General features: G+C 35.8%; 1 protein-coding gene across 4 annotated transcripts in view; it reads right to left on the minus strand.

Moving 5' to 3' along the window:
• Positions 1 to 17910, minus strand: part of FZD3 (frizzled class receptor 3) — a 102092-nt gene that overhangs the window by 52977 nt on the left and 31205 nt on the right. For all 4 annotated transcript variants that reach the window (XM_070415526.1, XM_070415527.1, XM_070415524.1 and 1 more), the window contains one exon: positions 12353 to 13370. In XM_070415526.1, the coding sequence (XP_070271627.1) occupies positions 12353 to 13370 (1018 nt within the window). The remainder of the gene's footprint in view (positions 1 to 12352; positions 13371 to 17910) is intronic.

Consider the following 17910-nt stretch of genomic DNA (forward strand, 5'->3'; position numbering starts at 1 on the left):
ATATTTGCAACTAAGATTTAAAATTGAACTTACAACTTAGGCTTTTCTGTTAAACAGAGGCCAGAATAATAGTAACTTGTATGTTTTAATATATTTATCCAACAGTGCCATTTGACAGCATTTTACAACCTGTACATAATAGTATTAATAGTTTTCTAAAAATTTCTTTAATATTCTTTTATAATATAATATTTTCCTATAAAATGAGATTTAGAACGTTTTTTTCCAGGGATTTCTTACTCTTTTCCCTTATAGACACTAAACAATTTTGAGGAAAAATTAATTTGGTACTAGTAAGTCACAGGCAGGATATTTACCATTTAAGTATTAGTAGCACTATATATTTATACAGAAATATTTACTGTCCCTAATGTTGGAAGTGTAAAATATACCCATTTCCCTCAGGGTCCTTACATAAACAATGATGATTCCTTTAGAAATTGCCTGGTAAAGAGAAACATCATTACCAGAAATTGAAGCTAATATCACTGTTAGATTTGATGTTACTCTGCTAGTTTTGTATTTTTCTGCATCAAGACTAGATAAACAACAGATGGGTTGCCTTGTGTGGCTGAAAGAATACAAATAATGTTTTTTGTTTGTTTTCTATAAAAATATATATATTTTTAGAATTCTACAAATGGTTCTAATGTGAACTTCATAGTCTTAACTAAGTTGCTTGTATTATAGTAACATATTTCTACTACTGAAACAGGTTGTATTATCAAAATTTCTTGGGATATATAGCATTGCATTAGATGGCTGAGAGGTGAAAAAAATGAAGGGGCACATTAGGTAAGAATATGTGCGCTTTTGAAAATAAATATTTAAACAAAAAAAAATTTGATTCTAGTACAGAATATAGGGTTAATATATTCCTTCCTCGAGCTTCAAGAAATATGTAGTTATAGCAATAAAATACTGAAATTTTCCTTTTTGCAAGGCAATCTAGTAAGAGGTTTAAATTTATTATCTCCTTTAATCTTCATAGCCACCCATGAGGTACATATTACTATATGTCACATATTATTTCCTGCATTTTACATGAGGAAACTAGGCTCAGAATGTTAGAGACAGGACATAAACCTAGCCTATCTGCCTTTAAATACCATGTATGTATGTATGTATGTATGTATATATGTATGTATATTTTAGAGAGAGAGAGAGGGAAGAAGGGAGGGAGAGAGGGGGAAAAGAGAAAAGGAGGGAGAGAAACATCGATGTGAGAGAGAAACATCAATCAGCCATCTCCTGTACACACCCCAATAGGGGATTGAACCCGAAACCCAGGCATGTGCCCTGACTGGGAATAAAACCCATGACCCTTTGGTGTAAGGGATGATGCTCCAACAAACTGTGCCACACTGACCAAGGCTAAAGCCCATTTTTCTTTAAACCAATACTATGTATGTTATATTGAAATGCTTTTCTAGAAATAACAACCTTTGAGACTTGTAACTCTTTCATAAAATGCTTTAAGCCTCTTAAAAGGTACTAAATAGAGGAAATTATTTTTAAAGAAAAAAACACACAAAACACCAAAGTACCTAGAAAATTACTAATATGTTAAATAGTATATCAGATGGAAGTGTACTCTAGAAATAAACTGTACTGATTTTAAATAGTAAAATAGATATTCTGACAACTAGGGTTAAATTTCATAATTCTGGATTTAGGCATTACATATTACTTGTTCAAGTATTATTTTAATACACATTTTTAAAAAGTATTCTTGCTAAAATCAGTATAAAGGTTGTTGTTTTTTATTGCTTTCAGAGAGGAAGGGAGAGGGCGAGAGAGAGAGAAAACATCAATGATGAGAGAGAATCATTGATCCACTGCCTCCTGCACGCTCCCCACTGGGGATGGAGCCTGCAACCCGGGCATGTGCCCTTGACCAGAATCGAAACTGGGACCCTTCAGTCTGCAGGCTGACACTCTATCCACTGAGCCAAACCAGCCAGAGATAGTGTAAAGTATTTTAAAATCTATGCAATAAACTTCTATTTACAGCAAGGATACTATTTTAAATATTTTTAAATTCTTTATACCAGTGGTCGGCAAACTCATTAGTCAACAGAGCCAAATATCAACAGTACAACGATTGAAACTTCTTTTGAGAGCCAAATTTTTTAAACTTAAACTATATAGGTAGGTACATTGTTATTAACTTAGTTAGGGTACTCCTAAGCTGGCCTTTGCTAAAAACGTCCTCAATCTGATTGAGATACGTTCGCTGAGGTCGACCCCTTCCAACTCTCCCATCCACACTCGTATATTTGTTTCGTCTATCGCCTTTCATTCATCCTCTCTATATGTCCAAACCATCTCAACATACCTTTCTCAAACCTTGACACTACATCTTCTTTCACTCCACAACGTTCCCTAAAATTAACTTAATAAACTTTACTTAAAGTTTTAAGTCTTAAACTATAGGTATGTTGAATAAAATGATATCATACTTAATAACGATATTATTTATTGATAAAATTAAATATCTGTAGGATTTGCAGCTGGTTGGAAAAATACAGGTAATTTTATGCTTCGAGTAGGTACTTTTGTCATCCGCACGCTATCTGCGGACGTGACTAGCACTAACCACTGCACAATGAGACTGCTGACTGACTGGCTCACTCAACTCGTGCATGAATCGCACACTACATATCCAGCGGCCTGCCTGCGCTGTGTCTCCCGTCGCCCAACCGACACCCCCCACTTCTTCTAACGCCACTTCTTCAAAATAGACTCACCCAGGCCGAAAACGGACTTCTGCGCATGGGCCACGAAGTTTCAATCGCACTGTACGTGCGTGCCCACACGTGGTATTTTGTGGAAGAGCCACACTCAAGGGGCCAAAGAGCTGCATGTGGCTCCCGAGCCGCGGTTTGCCGACCACTGCTTTATACAATCCCATTTTTCTTCAAATTATGGACTTTTGCATTAAACACAACTGACATTTTGAAACATGTGATCAACTCAACTGCTTCCCAAACTGATTTTTCAAATATTTGAAACCTTCAGTAATATAAGAAATGACTATAAAGCAACCTCTATAAGCAAAATATTAAAACATTATTCTCTAAGTCACCTAGCAGGCTACTCTAAAGAAAACATCATTGCTCAATACATTTTAAAACATCTCAGAGCCTGCTAAGTATTCTTTTAGGCAAGCTCAGTGATAGTAAATCTGTTCAATTATGTGTGGATATTACTTCAAATAGGAATTTAGTATCTCTAGTATTCAATTCACAAGTCTATATAAGATTCTTCTTAGTAAAGTTGTGAATGAAAACTAATATTAAAATTCTAATATCAGAATGTTAAAAAAATCAAAGTAGAACAAACATATGGTATCACTTAAAAGAGGTACCTAGAGTAATACAGGCATACCTCATCTTATTGCACTACTTTATTGCACTTTACAGATAATGCGTTTCTCACAAATGGAAGGCAAGACCCTTCACCTGCAAAAAGATTATTACTATCTGAAGGCCCAGGTTAGCATTTTTTTGCAATAAATAAATAAATGTTTTCATTAAGGTATGTACATTATTTTTTTAGACACAATGCTATTGCACACTTAACAGACTATAGTATAGTGTAAGTGTAATTTTATATGCACAGGAAAACCAAAAAATCCCTGTGATACTTGCAGTGATCTCATCTGGTCTGGAAATGAACCTGCAATATCTCCAAGGTATGCCTGTAGTCAAATTCACAGACACATTAAGTAACGATGGCTGCCAGAGGCTGGGAGGCAGGTAGGAAAGGGGAGTTATTGATTAATGGGTAAAGTTTCAGTTTAGAAATATGAAAAAATTTCTGGAGGGATGGTGCTGATAGTTGCACAAAATGTAAATGTACTTTATGCCACAGAACTGTACACTTTAAAATGGTAAATTTTGTTACCATTTCTGGGGGGATATTTTACCACAGTTAAAAAAAAAAACAACCCTAGGTGACTGGCTCTATAATTTGTCGGTAGTCTCTAGTTTGGGTGGGCTATACTTAGCTGACCCCTGAGCTAATGTTATTCTGTGGTAAGTCATATTTCTTTCTGCTTTAACTTCGTCCATCTAGAGTGGCAAGAATGAAGCCATATTATCAACTTCATAAGGTTGTTGTGGGTATCAAATAAAATCACAGATTTACTCACAATAAAGTTTATATAAATAATAGTTCATATTTATAACACTTTATCTTTTTTGAACAAGTCAGATTTAACTCAATATCTATTACTTAAGATTGAAAAGCAAGAGTCACAAGGGAATTCATACACAGAATAAAGCTTTAATCATACTGCACTAATCTTCCAAAACAACCTCTGAACTTTTATGAAGAAAAAAGTTAATACTAATTCTGGGAAAGAAAAATACTGCAGGGAATAAAAATGCAAATATGGAATATCAATCTATGAGGTGTTAATGTGAAAAGCACCCCCTTCCATTGGGAAAACTTTTCTATGAAGGAAGAAAGGCCAGAGATTTTCCCAACTTGAATGAATAAAAGGTTCTACAAAATAGAACCAGAGTCATAGAAGCATCCAACAGACTGTCCAACCTATGACGGAAGCCAGGAGTGAGGGGGTAAGAGATCAACCAAAGGACTTGTATGCATGCACATGAGCAAAACCAATGGACACAGAAAGGGTGTGGGGGGGTGAGGGCATGTGCTGGAGGATGGGGGCAGTCGGGGAGAGGTCAATGGGGGGAAAAGGAGACTTATGTAGTACTTTAAACAATAAAGAATTTAAATTTTAAAAAATGCACAAATTTTAAGTAACTTAGCTACAGATAATCTTAAAAAATAAATATATAAAATAAATAAAGTTGTCTGGAACTACCAGGTAAGTATGAAAAACTGAATGAGTGACCAACATGGCTAATAATAGTTTTTTGGCTGTAGCTGGTTTGGCTCAGTGGATAGAGCATCGGCCTGCGGACAAAAGGGTCCCGGGTTTGATTCTAGGTCAGGGCATATGCCCGGGTTGCAGGCTCAATCCTCAGTGGGGGACGTGAAGGAGGCAGCCAATCAATGATTCTCTCTCATCATTGCTGTTTCTATCTCTCTCTCCCTCTCCTTTCCTCCCTGAAATCAATAAAAAAAAAATATTTTTAAGAAATAATGTTTTTTTGGTTAAACTTTAAATGACTAATAAAAACACTTCAAAAACCAGGAAATAGTTACAATGCATGAGTTGACTATTCAAGTAGCTAGAAAAATATAGTTGACCACTGAACAACACAGGTTTGAACTGAGTGGGTCCATTTATATGCAGATTTTTTACAATAAATATACAACCAGCCCTTTGTATCCCTGAGTTTCACAACCGAGTTTTATAACCGCAGACTTAACCAACTGCTAACTGTATGTATGCATTGTTTTGGGGGAGTCAAAAGTTATATGAAGGTTTTCAACTGCGTGGGGGCTGGCACCCCTAACCTCCACATTGTTCAACCATCGACTATAATTCTAAAGAAAAGCAATAGGAAGAAAGTAAGGTAAGAACAGAAATAACTGAATTAAAATTATAATCCTCTGGTAAGATTGATCAAGAGAGAAAAAAATTAGATCATACATTAGGAACCAAAATAGGAAATAGTAACAATTTTCAAAATTAAAAAATGTGAATAACCTTATACCAATTTATTTGAAGTATTTTTCTAGAAAAATATAAATTCTCAAAAATGCCTCAAGAAGAAATATAAGACCTGAATAAAACATTACTATTAAAGAAATTGAAGTGGTAGTTTAAAAAACCTAGTGATTCCCAAAACATCTCTCACCTTACTTCTACAATACTATGACACAGAGTTTTTACAGGATATACTAACCCTTTTAAAGAGCAGAGAGCCCTATTTATTATGCAAACTGTTTCAGAGAAACAAACCTCACTTTATGAAGCTATTATAACCTCAACACCCAAACTAGACAGGGACAGTACAGAAAAATAACAATTATCATCATCTATCTCATTTATGAGTGTACAGTTGTCTCCCCATATCTGTGGTTTCACTTTCTGCGGTTCTAATTACCTGTAGAGCCACAGTCCAAAAATATTAAATAGAAAATTCCAGAAATAAACAATTTATAAATTTTAAATGGCACACTATTCTGAGTAGCATGATAAAATCTAGCACTGTCCTGCTCCAGCCTGCCCAGGACATGAATCATCCTTTTGTCCAACATCTCCACACTGTCTATAATACACTCAGTAGCCATCTCGGTTATCAAATCAACTGTCTCAGTATCACAGTGTTTGTGTTCAAGTAGCCCTTATTTTACTTAATGGCCCCAAAGGGCCAGAGAAGTGATGTTGACAAATCAGATGTGCCTAAGAGAACATGTGTAGTACTTCCTTTCCATGAAAAGTCGAGTAATTGTTATAATTGTTCTATTTTATTAGTAGTTATTATCATTAATCTCTTACTGATATCAACTTATAAATTAAATTTTATCATAGATGTGTATTTATAGAAAAAAATATAGTATATACAGGGTTCAGAACTATCTGTGGTTTCAAACCTCCACAGGAGTCTTGGAACACATCCCCTGTGGACATTGGGGGACTACTGTAGATGCAAAAATCTTAAATAAAACCTAAGAACTGGAAAGCAAGCAAGAGACAAAGCTGTCCTTATTTGCAAACAATAGAATTTCTACAAAGAATATCTAAGAGAATCTAAACACAATTAGAACTAATAAAATAATTCACAGGGATGCTCAATATAAGATCAATACACAAAAATCAATGAATGGCATTCTTGTACACCAACAATAACCAATTTAAAATGTAACAGAGAAAATATCTTATTCACAATTGCAACAAAAACTTAAGGTACCCAGAAATGAATGAACATATAAATAAACAAAAATATATGAAAACTCAGTATACAAAAATGGCAATTTCCCCCAGATTCATTTAAAATAAAAAACAAGTTCAATCCCAACAGTGCTTCTTATGAATAAATTGCTGGTGAAAATCATATAGAAAAGTGCCAAGATGGCTACAATAATTTTGAAAAACAAGAAGGTAGGGGTAATGTGGAACTGACACAAGGTTATAAAGACCAATGAAACAAAAGAGCCTAAAAATGAAACTTGTATATAACAGAGGTTGCATTACAATTCAGAAGGGCTATTTGATAAATGGTGCAGAAAGCATATTGCTTATTCATATGGAAAAATAAAATCATTTTACTCACAACACAAACAAAAACACATTTCAAGGGATTAGAGATATGAATCAAAAATTCAAATTTTAGCCGTAACTGGTTTGGCTCAGTGGATAGAGCGTTAGTCTGTGGACTGAAGGGTGGTGGGTTCGATTCTGGTCAAGGGCATGTACCTTCGTTGCAGGCTCAATCCCCCGTCCTATTCAGGGCATGTGTAGGAGGCAACCAATTTCTCACATAGATGTTTATTTCTCTCTGTCTCTCTCCCTCCCTTGTACTCTCTCTAAAAATCCATGGACAATTATCCTTAGGTGAAGATTAACAAAACAAAACAAAAATAATTCAAATTTTAAAACTGCTAGAAAAAATATAGCAGACCACATTTATGACTTTAGAACTAGGAAATAATTTTTTTAAACACAAAAGGCAAAGAAAACGCAAGTTAAAAGAAAGGCTACAGAGCGGAATATCTGCAATAAAAATAAATGGCAAAGAATATCAAGAATATTTAAACTATTAACAACAACAAAAGGCAAATACCTAACAGAGCAATGGACAAAGGTTACAAATAGGCAAATCACAGAACAGAAACCCAATAAACATACAAAAACATGCTCAACATCATCAAACTCATACTGCACTGAGTGTAAAATTAAAACAACTACTTGAGTTGAAGATGTCTTATAATGCAACAATTTCACATTTTGGTGTATATTCCATGGAAATCCTTATTCATGTACAAGGAAGATAGGTATTACAAGAACATTCATTGCAAAATGGATTGTAATAACAAAAAAACTGGAAACTGTATGCCCAGAATATAGTTTCACAATGAGTGAATAAATTGCAGTATATTTCTACATTAGACTACTAGAGTTAAAAATGAACAAATTAGTGGTACACATATCAACATTTATATTCTTAAAAACAAAGTTGAGTGAAAAAGCAACCTACAGATTTACCTCATTCCTATGAATTTTTAAAACTTGCAAAACAGCAAGTTTTATAGATACATATTCAGCCACAACATAAAAATATTAGGAAGAGTCCTAGCTTTTTTTTCTCAGTGGTTAGAGCATTAGCCTGAGCACTGAAGGGTCCTGGGTTCGATTCCGGTCAAGGGCATATACCTTGGTTGCAGGCTAGATCCCTGCTCCCATTCCGGGAACATGCAGGAAGCAACCAATCTCTCACATCGATGTTTCTCTCTGCTCTCCTCCTCTCTTCCACACTCTCTAAAAGTCAATGAAAAAAATATCTTTGAGTGAGGCTTAACAAATATCTATCGATCTATCTGTCTATCTATCTATCTATATACACATATTAGAAAGAATGATAAATATCACATTTATGAGAAGGGTTACCTCTGGGAAGGGAGAAGGGGAATGGGAATATGAAAGGGAACAGAGAGGTTCATCAACTCTATCCTATCTAATAATAGACAAACATGGTAATTGACCATACCTTCACTATGCCTCCCATTGGCTAATCAGCATGATATGCAAATTAACAGCCAACAAAGATGGTGGTTAATTTGCATACGTAGGCTCCAAGCAGCGGAGGGAAGACTGAAGGCGAGCCGGAGCAGCTAAGACGGAAGACTGAAGGCGGCTCTGGCCGGAGCAGCGAAGACAGAAGACTGAAGGTGGCTCCGGCCGGAGCGAAGGCCTGGGTCCCGGGTGCCGGAGGAAAACCTGTGCTGGCAGCCAGGAGAAGGGAAGGCCTATTGCACGAATCTCTTCGTGCAAGAGGCCTCTAGTCTTTAATAATAGCCAGCCAGCCACATTGATAAAATATAATATTAAATTTCAACATTATGAGTACATGGGTGTTTGTTATTTTCTATACCTCTATATATTTAAAATATTAACATAAACTTCTTTAAAAGGAAACATTTAAGAAAAATGAACTACAGTATTAACACAAATACATATCAAAAACAGATATATAGTATAATATTTACATACTATCCTATATAACAAAAGCCTCATATGCTAAGTGTCTGGTCATCTGGTTGGCCGTTCAACCAATCAAAGTGTAATATGCTAATGGTATGCTAAGGTCGCTCAACCACTCACTATGACATGCACTGACCACAAAGGGCAGACAGTCGACCGGTCAACCAAGTCGCTATGACATGCATTGATCACCAGGGGGCAGACAGTGGGACATCCCCTGAGGGCTCCCAGACTGCAAGAGGGCGCAGGCCGAGCTGAGAGACACCTCCCACCCCTAATATAGTATAAAACAAAAGTTTTTCATAGCTACATTCACATTGGTAATTGTATAGACTTTCATGGGAATAACACTCCAAATTCAGGATGATGGTTAACTCTGGGCAGGGAATAAGAGAAACAGGACTGAGGAAAGGTACATAGGAAGTTTCAGTCAAATCTAATATGATTTCTCTAAAAAGTCTACAGCAAATATGGTTTACTAAAGCTTAGTACTGGATGATTTAAAAAACCTATTATTTACATATATGTACGTATGTAAATAGCAAGGGCAGCAACAATAAATGAAGAATATGATTAAGAAAGCTAACATTTGAGCACTTATATAGTAGGTACTTTTCTAAGTGTCTGCATGTATATTAAAAACAACCCTAGGAGATGGATTCCTGCTCCAGAGTTTACAGCTTAATAACTATGTTATTGTTATTATATCATTCTCTATTCCTTTCAGTATGTTGGAAATCCAACATTTCTGTAAGTTGGAAAAATATTTTTAACCTATGACTACAAAGGAATGTATGTGCTCACACATACACACAGATATATCTGTGTAGCTTAAGCTGTATCTAAAGATGCTAAAAGAATCCTAGGAATGTCTTAAAAATAGCAACATCCCAACTACTCTAATTTACATGTTTGAGGTGTGGTTTTTTTAAAAAATACATTTTTATTGATTTCAGAGAGGAAGGGAGAGCAAGAGAGATAAAAACATAGATGAGAAAGAATCATTAATTGGGTGCCTCCTGCACGACCCCCCACTGGGGATCGAGCCTGCAACCTGAGCATGTGCCTTTGACTGGAATCGAACCTGGGACCCTTCAGTCTGCAGATCGGCACTCTATCCACTAAGCCATACTGACCAGGGCAAGGTTTAGTATTTTTTAGATCATTTCTTCATAGTTAAACTTTGTTTTTTTAATTACCCTAAGATAATATATGTTTGGAATCTTAGATAACTTATATGGGGAAGCATATGATGTAATTCGATCACCCTTTTCTCTCATTAGGGGCAAAATTAGATTATTTTCAGGACTGAAAATTCATATTAAGAGTTTTTAATAAGTAATTCTGCTAAGAAATATAATACAATTCAATTATTCATTCTTTCTGATCTCTTTATTTTGAGTTTATTTTTTAAAAGCCAGTAGCTAATATTTATACAATAAAAATATAATTTTGCATAGGACTATTTATACAACAAAATAAAAGGGGAATTGGCATTTTTATTCATCAAATATTTATGAGCTTTGACTATGTGCTAATCACACATTCCTTATTCCCAGTACCACCATTACCTTTTTTGTTGTTGTTGTTGTTAATCCTCACCCGAGGATATTTTTCCATTGACTTTTAGAGAGTGGAAGGAAGTGGGAGAGATAGAAACATCGATGTGAGAGAGACATGTTGACTGGTTGCCTCCTGCACATGTCCTGACTGAGACGGAGGATCAAGCCTAAAACCAAGGTACATACCCTTGACCAGACTCAAACCTGGGACCCTTCAGTACAAGGGCCCACACTCTATCCACTGAGCCAAACTGGCTAGGACTATTACCATTTCTTATGTCTCTTTTTCTCAATCTATACACCCACATTCTCAATGGTATTATCTACTAACCTACAGAATATTCATTAAAAATATGAAAGCAAAAGAATTTCTTGCTTTCAAAGAATTCACCATCTAGCAGGAGAAATAGACAAGTAAAATACATAAGTACTTTAAGAAAGACATTTAAAAGGTATTAGAGAAACATAAGGGTTGGGATAGATGAAAAGGTGGCTGATGTACTTCCGAGAATAGGAAACCTGGAACATGATGAACAGGAGACAACTCTTTCAAGAAAACTCGTCTTAAAAGGAAGAAGAGAGGGTAATAGCTAGTGGCATAGTTCCAGAGAAGGTTTTAAGATGAGAGAGATAAATACTTAGCATCAACTTCTCTGAATTACTTTCCTTGTTCCACTTCTCTCCTAGGACCTAAATCCCAGGTGAACGTGAGCAAGCTACTATACATTTCTAAGCCTCAAAGGAGACAGATGCTTAAGAACTTTATAGAGGGAACCTGAAAATGATCTCTAAAGTTTTTTCAAGATCTAAAATTCTAAGATTCTATTATTATGATTACCTAATCTCTTTAAACCAGTGGTTCTCAACCTGTGGGTCACGACCCCTTTGGGGGTCGAACGACCCTTTCACAGGGGTTGCCTAAGACCATCGGAATACACATATATAATTACATATTGTTTTTGTGATTAATCACTATGCATTATGTTCAATTTGTAACAATGAAAATACATCCTGCATATCAGATATTTACATTATGATTCATAACAGTAGCAAAATTACAGTTATGAAGTAGCAACGAAAATAATTTTATGGTTGGGGATCACCACAACATGAGGAACTGTATTAAAGGGTCGCGGCATTAGGAAGGTTGAGAACCACTGCTTTAAACTAAAAAGTAAATCACAAAATATTCAGTATGCAAAAGAGAAAACTGAGACCAATTAAGAGATGAACTGGTTTGTACAACTGCATTCTATTATTTTTGCAAAACTGTTAAAACAATTAATTCCTATTTTGAACATCAGTAAAATTTCTATAAAAAGACAGTACCTTTTTACCAGAGTTGGTAAAGTGCTTCTTCCCCTCAAACCTGCGGAGTTTTAAAAAATCAACAAACAACTATTTTGTAATAACAGATGTAAATTGCTTAAAAGCCAATACCTTAAAGTGGTAAAAGTCTTATTTTAAAAGGAAGATGTTTATAGAAACATATGCATGACATTATTACAATATATTTGTTCATTATCTTTCGCTTTAAAACTTTATATACAAATTGAAGGTTCATGAATTTTTTTAAAACCCCAGCTAAGATTAGCTCTTCATAGTAATATGCCTTCTTTTCACTATCACACAAAATTTAGAACAAGGTTTCCCTTACCTGATATGGACATGGAATGTGATATTCTCTGCAGCGTTCTTGTATCCATGTTGTTTCCCAGATGCCACGGTAAGCTTGCTCATAAAAATAGCATCCAATTACAACCAAGAGTGGTACCAGATAAAGAATGCTGAAAACACCAATCCGGATCATAAACTTCACCAATTTATCTTGGTTCTCCTTTTCTAATGGAATCTCAATTCGAACTCTGTTTAGGGATATAATGCCAGCTAAAAGGAGTGAAACCCCAACTACCACATATAGGCAGAGGGGTGCAAGAACAAAGTATCTCAATGCATCAACATCGTAGAGGCCAACAAAACACACGCCACTGATATTGTCACCTTCAATTTTATTCATCGCTAAAAGGATGATAGTTAGAGTTCCAGGGATGCCCCATGCACTGGCGTGAAACAGCAATGCTTTCTTCTCAATAGCTTCACTACCCCACTTTGGCACAGCTGCCAAGAACCATGTGATGGTAAGAATTACCCACCAAACGCTGCCAGCCATAGTAAAAAAATAAAGTACCATAAAAAGCATGGTACAAGCTTTATTATGAGATCCTTGCGTCACTGTGGAAGCCTTATACTGTGCAGGGCTAGATGCATTGCAGGCTACTCGGTCCTCAAGCAAAAACCCAATGAAGAAAATTAATGATACCATCATGTAGCAGACTGCATAAAATATAATAGGTCTTTCAGGATAACGAAATCTTGTGACATCAATCAAAAAAGTTAAAAAAGTAAACAACGTGGCAGAGAGGCAAATGATTGAGATCAATCCTATGAAATATCGAGCAAATGATAGTTCTTCTCTCCTAAAGTACATATTTGGACAAGGAGGTGAACAATCACGCACGTGCAAAAAAGAATAACCAAGATCAGGATCAATTTTCAACTCCCGGGGACACCAAAAACCATAGTCCCTCTGCACTGCCACTGGGGCTCCTTCAGTAGGATCTCCAGCTAAATTCAGATCCACAAGTCGAGGGTATGGCTCATCACAATCTGGGAACCTATAAAATACAAGATGAGAACCATTTTTACTTATTGGGAAATCACTGCTACTTAACAATTTGGATTTCCAAAATTACCACCTGTGACCTTACTATTTATCCTTACGTACTTAGAGCACATTACAATAAGTAGAAATAAAGTAAATGGTAATATTTTCTGTTTGGTTCACAGAACTAGATTTTCCATAGTTGACCAAAAATGATAATGTTTCATACTTAATTTTGTCTTAGCTTTAAAAACAGTACTCTTGCCGGTTTCATGGGTTCGATTCCCAGTCAAAGGCATATACCTTGGTTGAAAGTTCCTTAGCCCCGGTAGGGGCTCGACCAGGAGGCAGCCAATCGATGTGTCTCTCTTGTGTCGATGTTTTTCTCTCTCTCTCGCCCTTCTCCCTCCCAGTCTCTCTAGAATTCTTGGGCCAGGATTAAAACAACGACGAAAACAGTACTCTTTTTTAAAATAGTCAAGCATAGCCATCCAAAAAAGGTGTATGCCCAGCCAGCATGGCTCAGTGGTTAAGTGTTACTGGTTGATTCCTGGTTAGAGCACATGCCCAGGTTGCAGGCTCGATCCCCAGTGTGGGGCGTGCAGCGGGCAGCTGATCCATGACTCTCTCTCATCATTGATGTTTCTCTCTCTCTCTCCCTCTCCCTTCTTCTCTGAAATCAATAAAAAAAAAATTTTAAGGTGTATATATAAACTATTTATTTAGAACAGTTTAGAGCATTGCAAAATATAAAATATATATAAAACAGGTAAAATAAATACATGTGAGTATATAGTTCCAACAGAATAGAAGCTATAAGTTAGTTAGGTCTAACTACAGTATAGTCTTCAACTTACCCTATATTCACATAAGAACTTACTTAAACATAAGTTAAAAATATTCCCTAAATGCATGTTCCAAGGTATTTTGAGTTAGATTAACATTAAAAATCCTTATAAGTGGCTAATATACTAGTTTATATGCATCAAATAGTTTCCAAGGAACTATCACTTATATTGTTTGCCAAATGCATGCATAACCTTATACTGTAGTGGATTAATCCTTTATTTTTTGATACAAGCCATTTTCTTCACAGTGGTTGGAATTAGAAAGCTAAAGTTTTTAGCGTTTTCCCCCCATTTTACAGTCATTCTCTGCTTATCATATTGTTTAATTAAAGGCCTTCTAAGGTCTCTAATGTCAACTATTTCCTTCCTACCATCCCTAATTTCTCTCCAATCCATTGCATTCTCTACTTCAGTTATTCTCAAACTTTAAAGTGCATGAGAAAACTTAAGATTCTTTTAAAATGTAAATTCTTGGTCCCCACCACCACAAATCATATTACAATATACGCTCGTTAGGGCCCAAGAAATCTGCATTTTAACAATTTTCCATATCCAAAGACTTGAGAAAGTGCCATAGCCTCAGGACAGAGAAAACAGGGCAGACATACTTACATGACTAATAGTACCATCCTCATGAACTTCCTGCATCTTCAATTTTCTTGCCAGTAGCAGTTGCTAAGTCCTCAGACTCTCACTAACTAAATGTTTACTAGTTTATATGCATCAAACAGTTTCCAAGGAACTATCATTTATATTGTTTGCCAAATGCATGTATAACCTTATGCTGTAATGGATAATCTTTTATTTTTTGATACAAACCATTTTCTTCACAGGGCTTGGAATTATAAAGCCAAAAGACAGAAACTTACTGCATTCAGGCATTTATTGGAATCCTGAAGTATGCCAGGGGTTTAACATAAACAGACAAAAGAACAGGATCTCTATCCTTCAGTCTAAAAGCAGATACATACTGGTAAAGACAACAAAAAAGACAGCAGTGTGACACATGAAGCAATCAAAATCTATATAAAGTATAAAATGATGTAGAGAAGGATTAATTATTTCAGGAGAAGAGGTTATAAAAGACTTCACAGGGTAAGTCTCTTAACATAAAATTTTGAATCAGTATTTGCCAGTATTGGAAGTATGCCAAACAGTATTTTAGCAAGAAATACAAGCAAAAGCATACAGATGTGAACAGGGTGTGTTTAGTACTACAGGAGCATGAGGTGTGCATGACTTGTGACAGGGATGAGATTGGAGAAGCAAGCATATTGCAGAAATGTGTGTGTGTGTGTGTGTGTGTGTGTGTAACACTGATAAAATTTAAAACCATGCAAAGTAATACTAGTATTTTTATGGATGTATTTGTACATATCTAACTTCCAATTCAACACATACACACCCTTCACTCAAAACCAAACTCTTGATTTCCACTCCTTAGATTTCTCCATTTCCATAAATGATAATTTCATTCTAGCTGCCTAGGGCAAAAACTTTGGGGTCATCTTCTCTCTCATTGATACTTCAGAATCTACCAGCAAATCCTGTCATTCTACTTTGTGATATTCCAGAATCTGACCACTTCTCTTTTTCTCCACTGCTGCCCCCCAGTTTGACATCAGTGCCTCTTCCCTGAACTTCCAATTGATCTCCACTTCCATACAGCAGCCACTCCTGTGCTCATGATCATATTTCTTCTGTTCAAAATCCTCTAACAACTTCCCTTCTCACTCTGAGTCAAATTCAAATTCATATTAGAGCTACAAAACTACCCCCCCAGTACTTTTCTGATCCTATTTAACCTTTCCATTCTCCCTACCTCACTTAGCTCCAGCCCCTTTGATCTCTTTGTGCTCTGAATATGCCAAGCATTCTTCCACTTCAGAACCTCTGAACTTGCTTCTGTTTCTTCTGCCTAGACTATGCTTTCCTAGATATCTGTATTTGTTCTCCCACTTTACTTAGGTCCCTGTTCCAATGCCTCCTTATCAAAAAGGCCTTCCCCAATGCCTCCACAGAAAATAGAAAATACAATACTTCCCTGTATTGTATCACTATCACCTAACTCTATTCTTTTTTTAAATTTATCTTTACTGTTGAAAGTATTACAGATGTCCCATTTCCCCCCAACCCGTTTACCCCCTTCAACCTGTGCCCCACCCCCAGGCCTTCACCACCACATTATTGTCTATATCCATGGGTTATGCATATAATGCATATAAGTTCTTTGGTTAATCTGTTCTCACCCACCCAACCACTGTGTCTTCCCTCTGAGATTCATCAGTCTGTTCCATACTTCTATGTCTCTGATCTCTACTCTTAACAGCATTTGTTACCATCTGACATTATCTATTTATCTCCCACCACTAGAATTTTAGCTCCATAAGAACAGAGATGTTTTGTTTACTGTTCATCTTCAACATAGAATAGTGCCCACACACAGAGCACATCCACTTAATATTTGTTAAATTAATGATTATTGAATAAATATATTCATATAACCCTACCCCAAGAAATTAGAAAGATGACTAAGAGCAGTGTAGAAGATAGATAGAGCTGGGCAAAAATGGGAACAGAGATACCAGTTGAGCCAGAACTAAAACCATGTAAGGCAGTGAGAATGTGACAGCTATGAAATTAGTTAGATGGGATTTATAACTGATTAAATGTGAAAGTTAAGGTCAATAAAGTTGGAAGGTGACTTCCAGGCAATAAAAAAATGATCTAGGAATAAAGTAAATTTTGAACATGTTGAAACTGAGTTATCTGAGACAAATTCAGGCCAGCATTTCCAATGGCTTTGGATGTGCAGATATTGAATTTGGTAGGAAGATAATCAAAGCTACAGATTTAGATTTAGTAGTCATCAGTATATGAATAAAAGTTTAAACCAGTAAGGTGATATTATCTGGGGGAAGCATGTAGAATCAAAGAGAATAGGAACAGAACTCTGAGAAGCACCAGTGTTTAATAGTCAGAAAGCAGTAAAGGATCCAATAAAGAAAATTGAAAGGATTGGTTTGAGATGTAACAGGCTACAACGGTTCACACATGATGGCCTAACTGGTTTTCAGGAGAGGACAGGTTGAGGTTAAGGGGAATAAGGGTTAAATAGAGAATAAAAGTGAAATGAATTTGAAATGAATTATATAGATTTAGCTTAGGTGCTTAGGGGGATGAGCACAAATTTCCCTACTGACCAAAGACAAACAGCAAATAGAATTGCTATGGTTTGAATCATTAAATAATAGCACAGGTAATTTATAAAACATTGGTTGAATCAATCAGTTTGGGGATCTGAGCAAATATAGTGGAAGAAATAAATTAAAAATGCTAGCAAAAGTGTTATTTCAAGTGATGGACCACAAAGCTAAGCTACGTAAGGAAATAATTAAGATCAGGAAGGGGTCTATTGGGAGAGTAAAAAAACACAAAAGTCTACGGGTGTCCATGAAGCGAAGATGGGTACAGTAGAAACAAAAATATGAGAGATGTGGAAGAATGAAGAGTTGTTATGAAAGACCAGCTTGCCAGGATTTAAGCTTTCAGTGTTAGGCAATCCCAAGCAATAGTGAGGACATAAAATAGATTTAATCTTATTAAAATAAAGACATAAAGATCATAATGAGATTTCTATACGTGTATATACACTTTTAACATAAAAAGACCACTAAATATGAGAGTTAGATACAAGAAACAAAA

Source organism: Myotis yumanensis, unplaced genomic scaffold (assembly GCF_028538775.1).
Source record: "Myotis yumanensis isolate MYYU_CA2020_CCGP unplaced genomic scaffold, mMyoYum1.0.hap1 SCAF_5, whole genome shotgun sequence".
Taxonomy (NCBI): Eukaryota; Metazoa; Chordata; class Mammalia; order Chiroptera; family Vespertilionidae; genus Myotis; species Myotis yumanensis.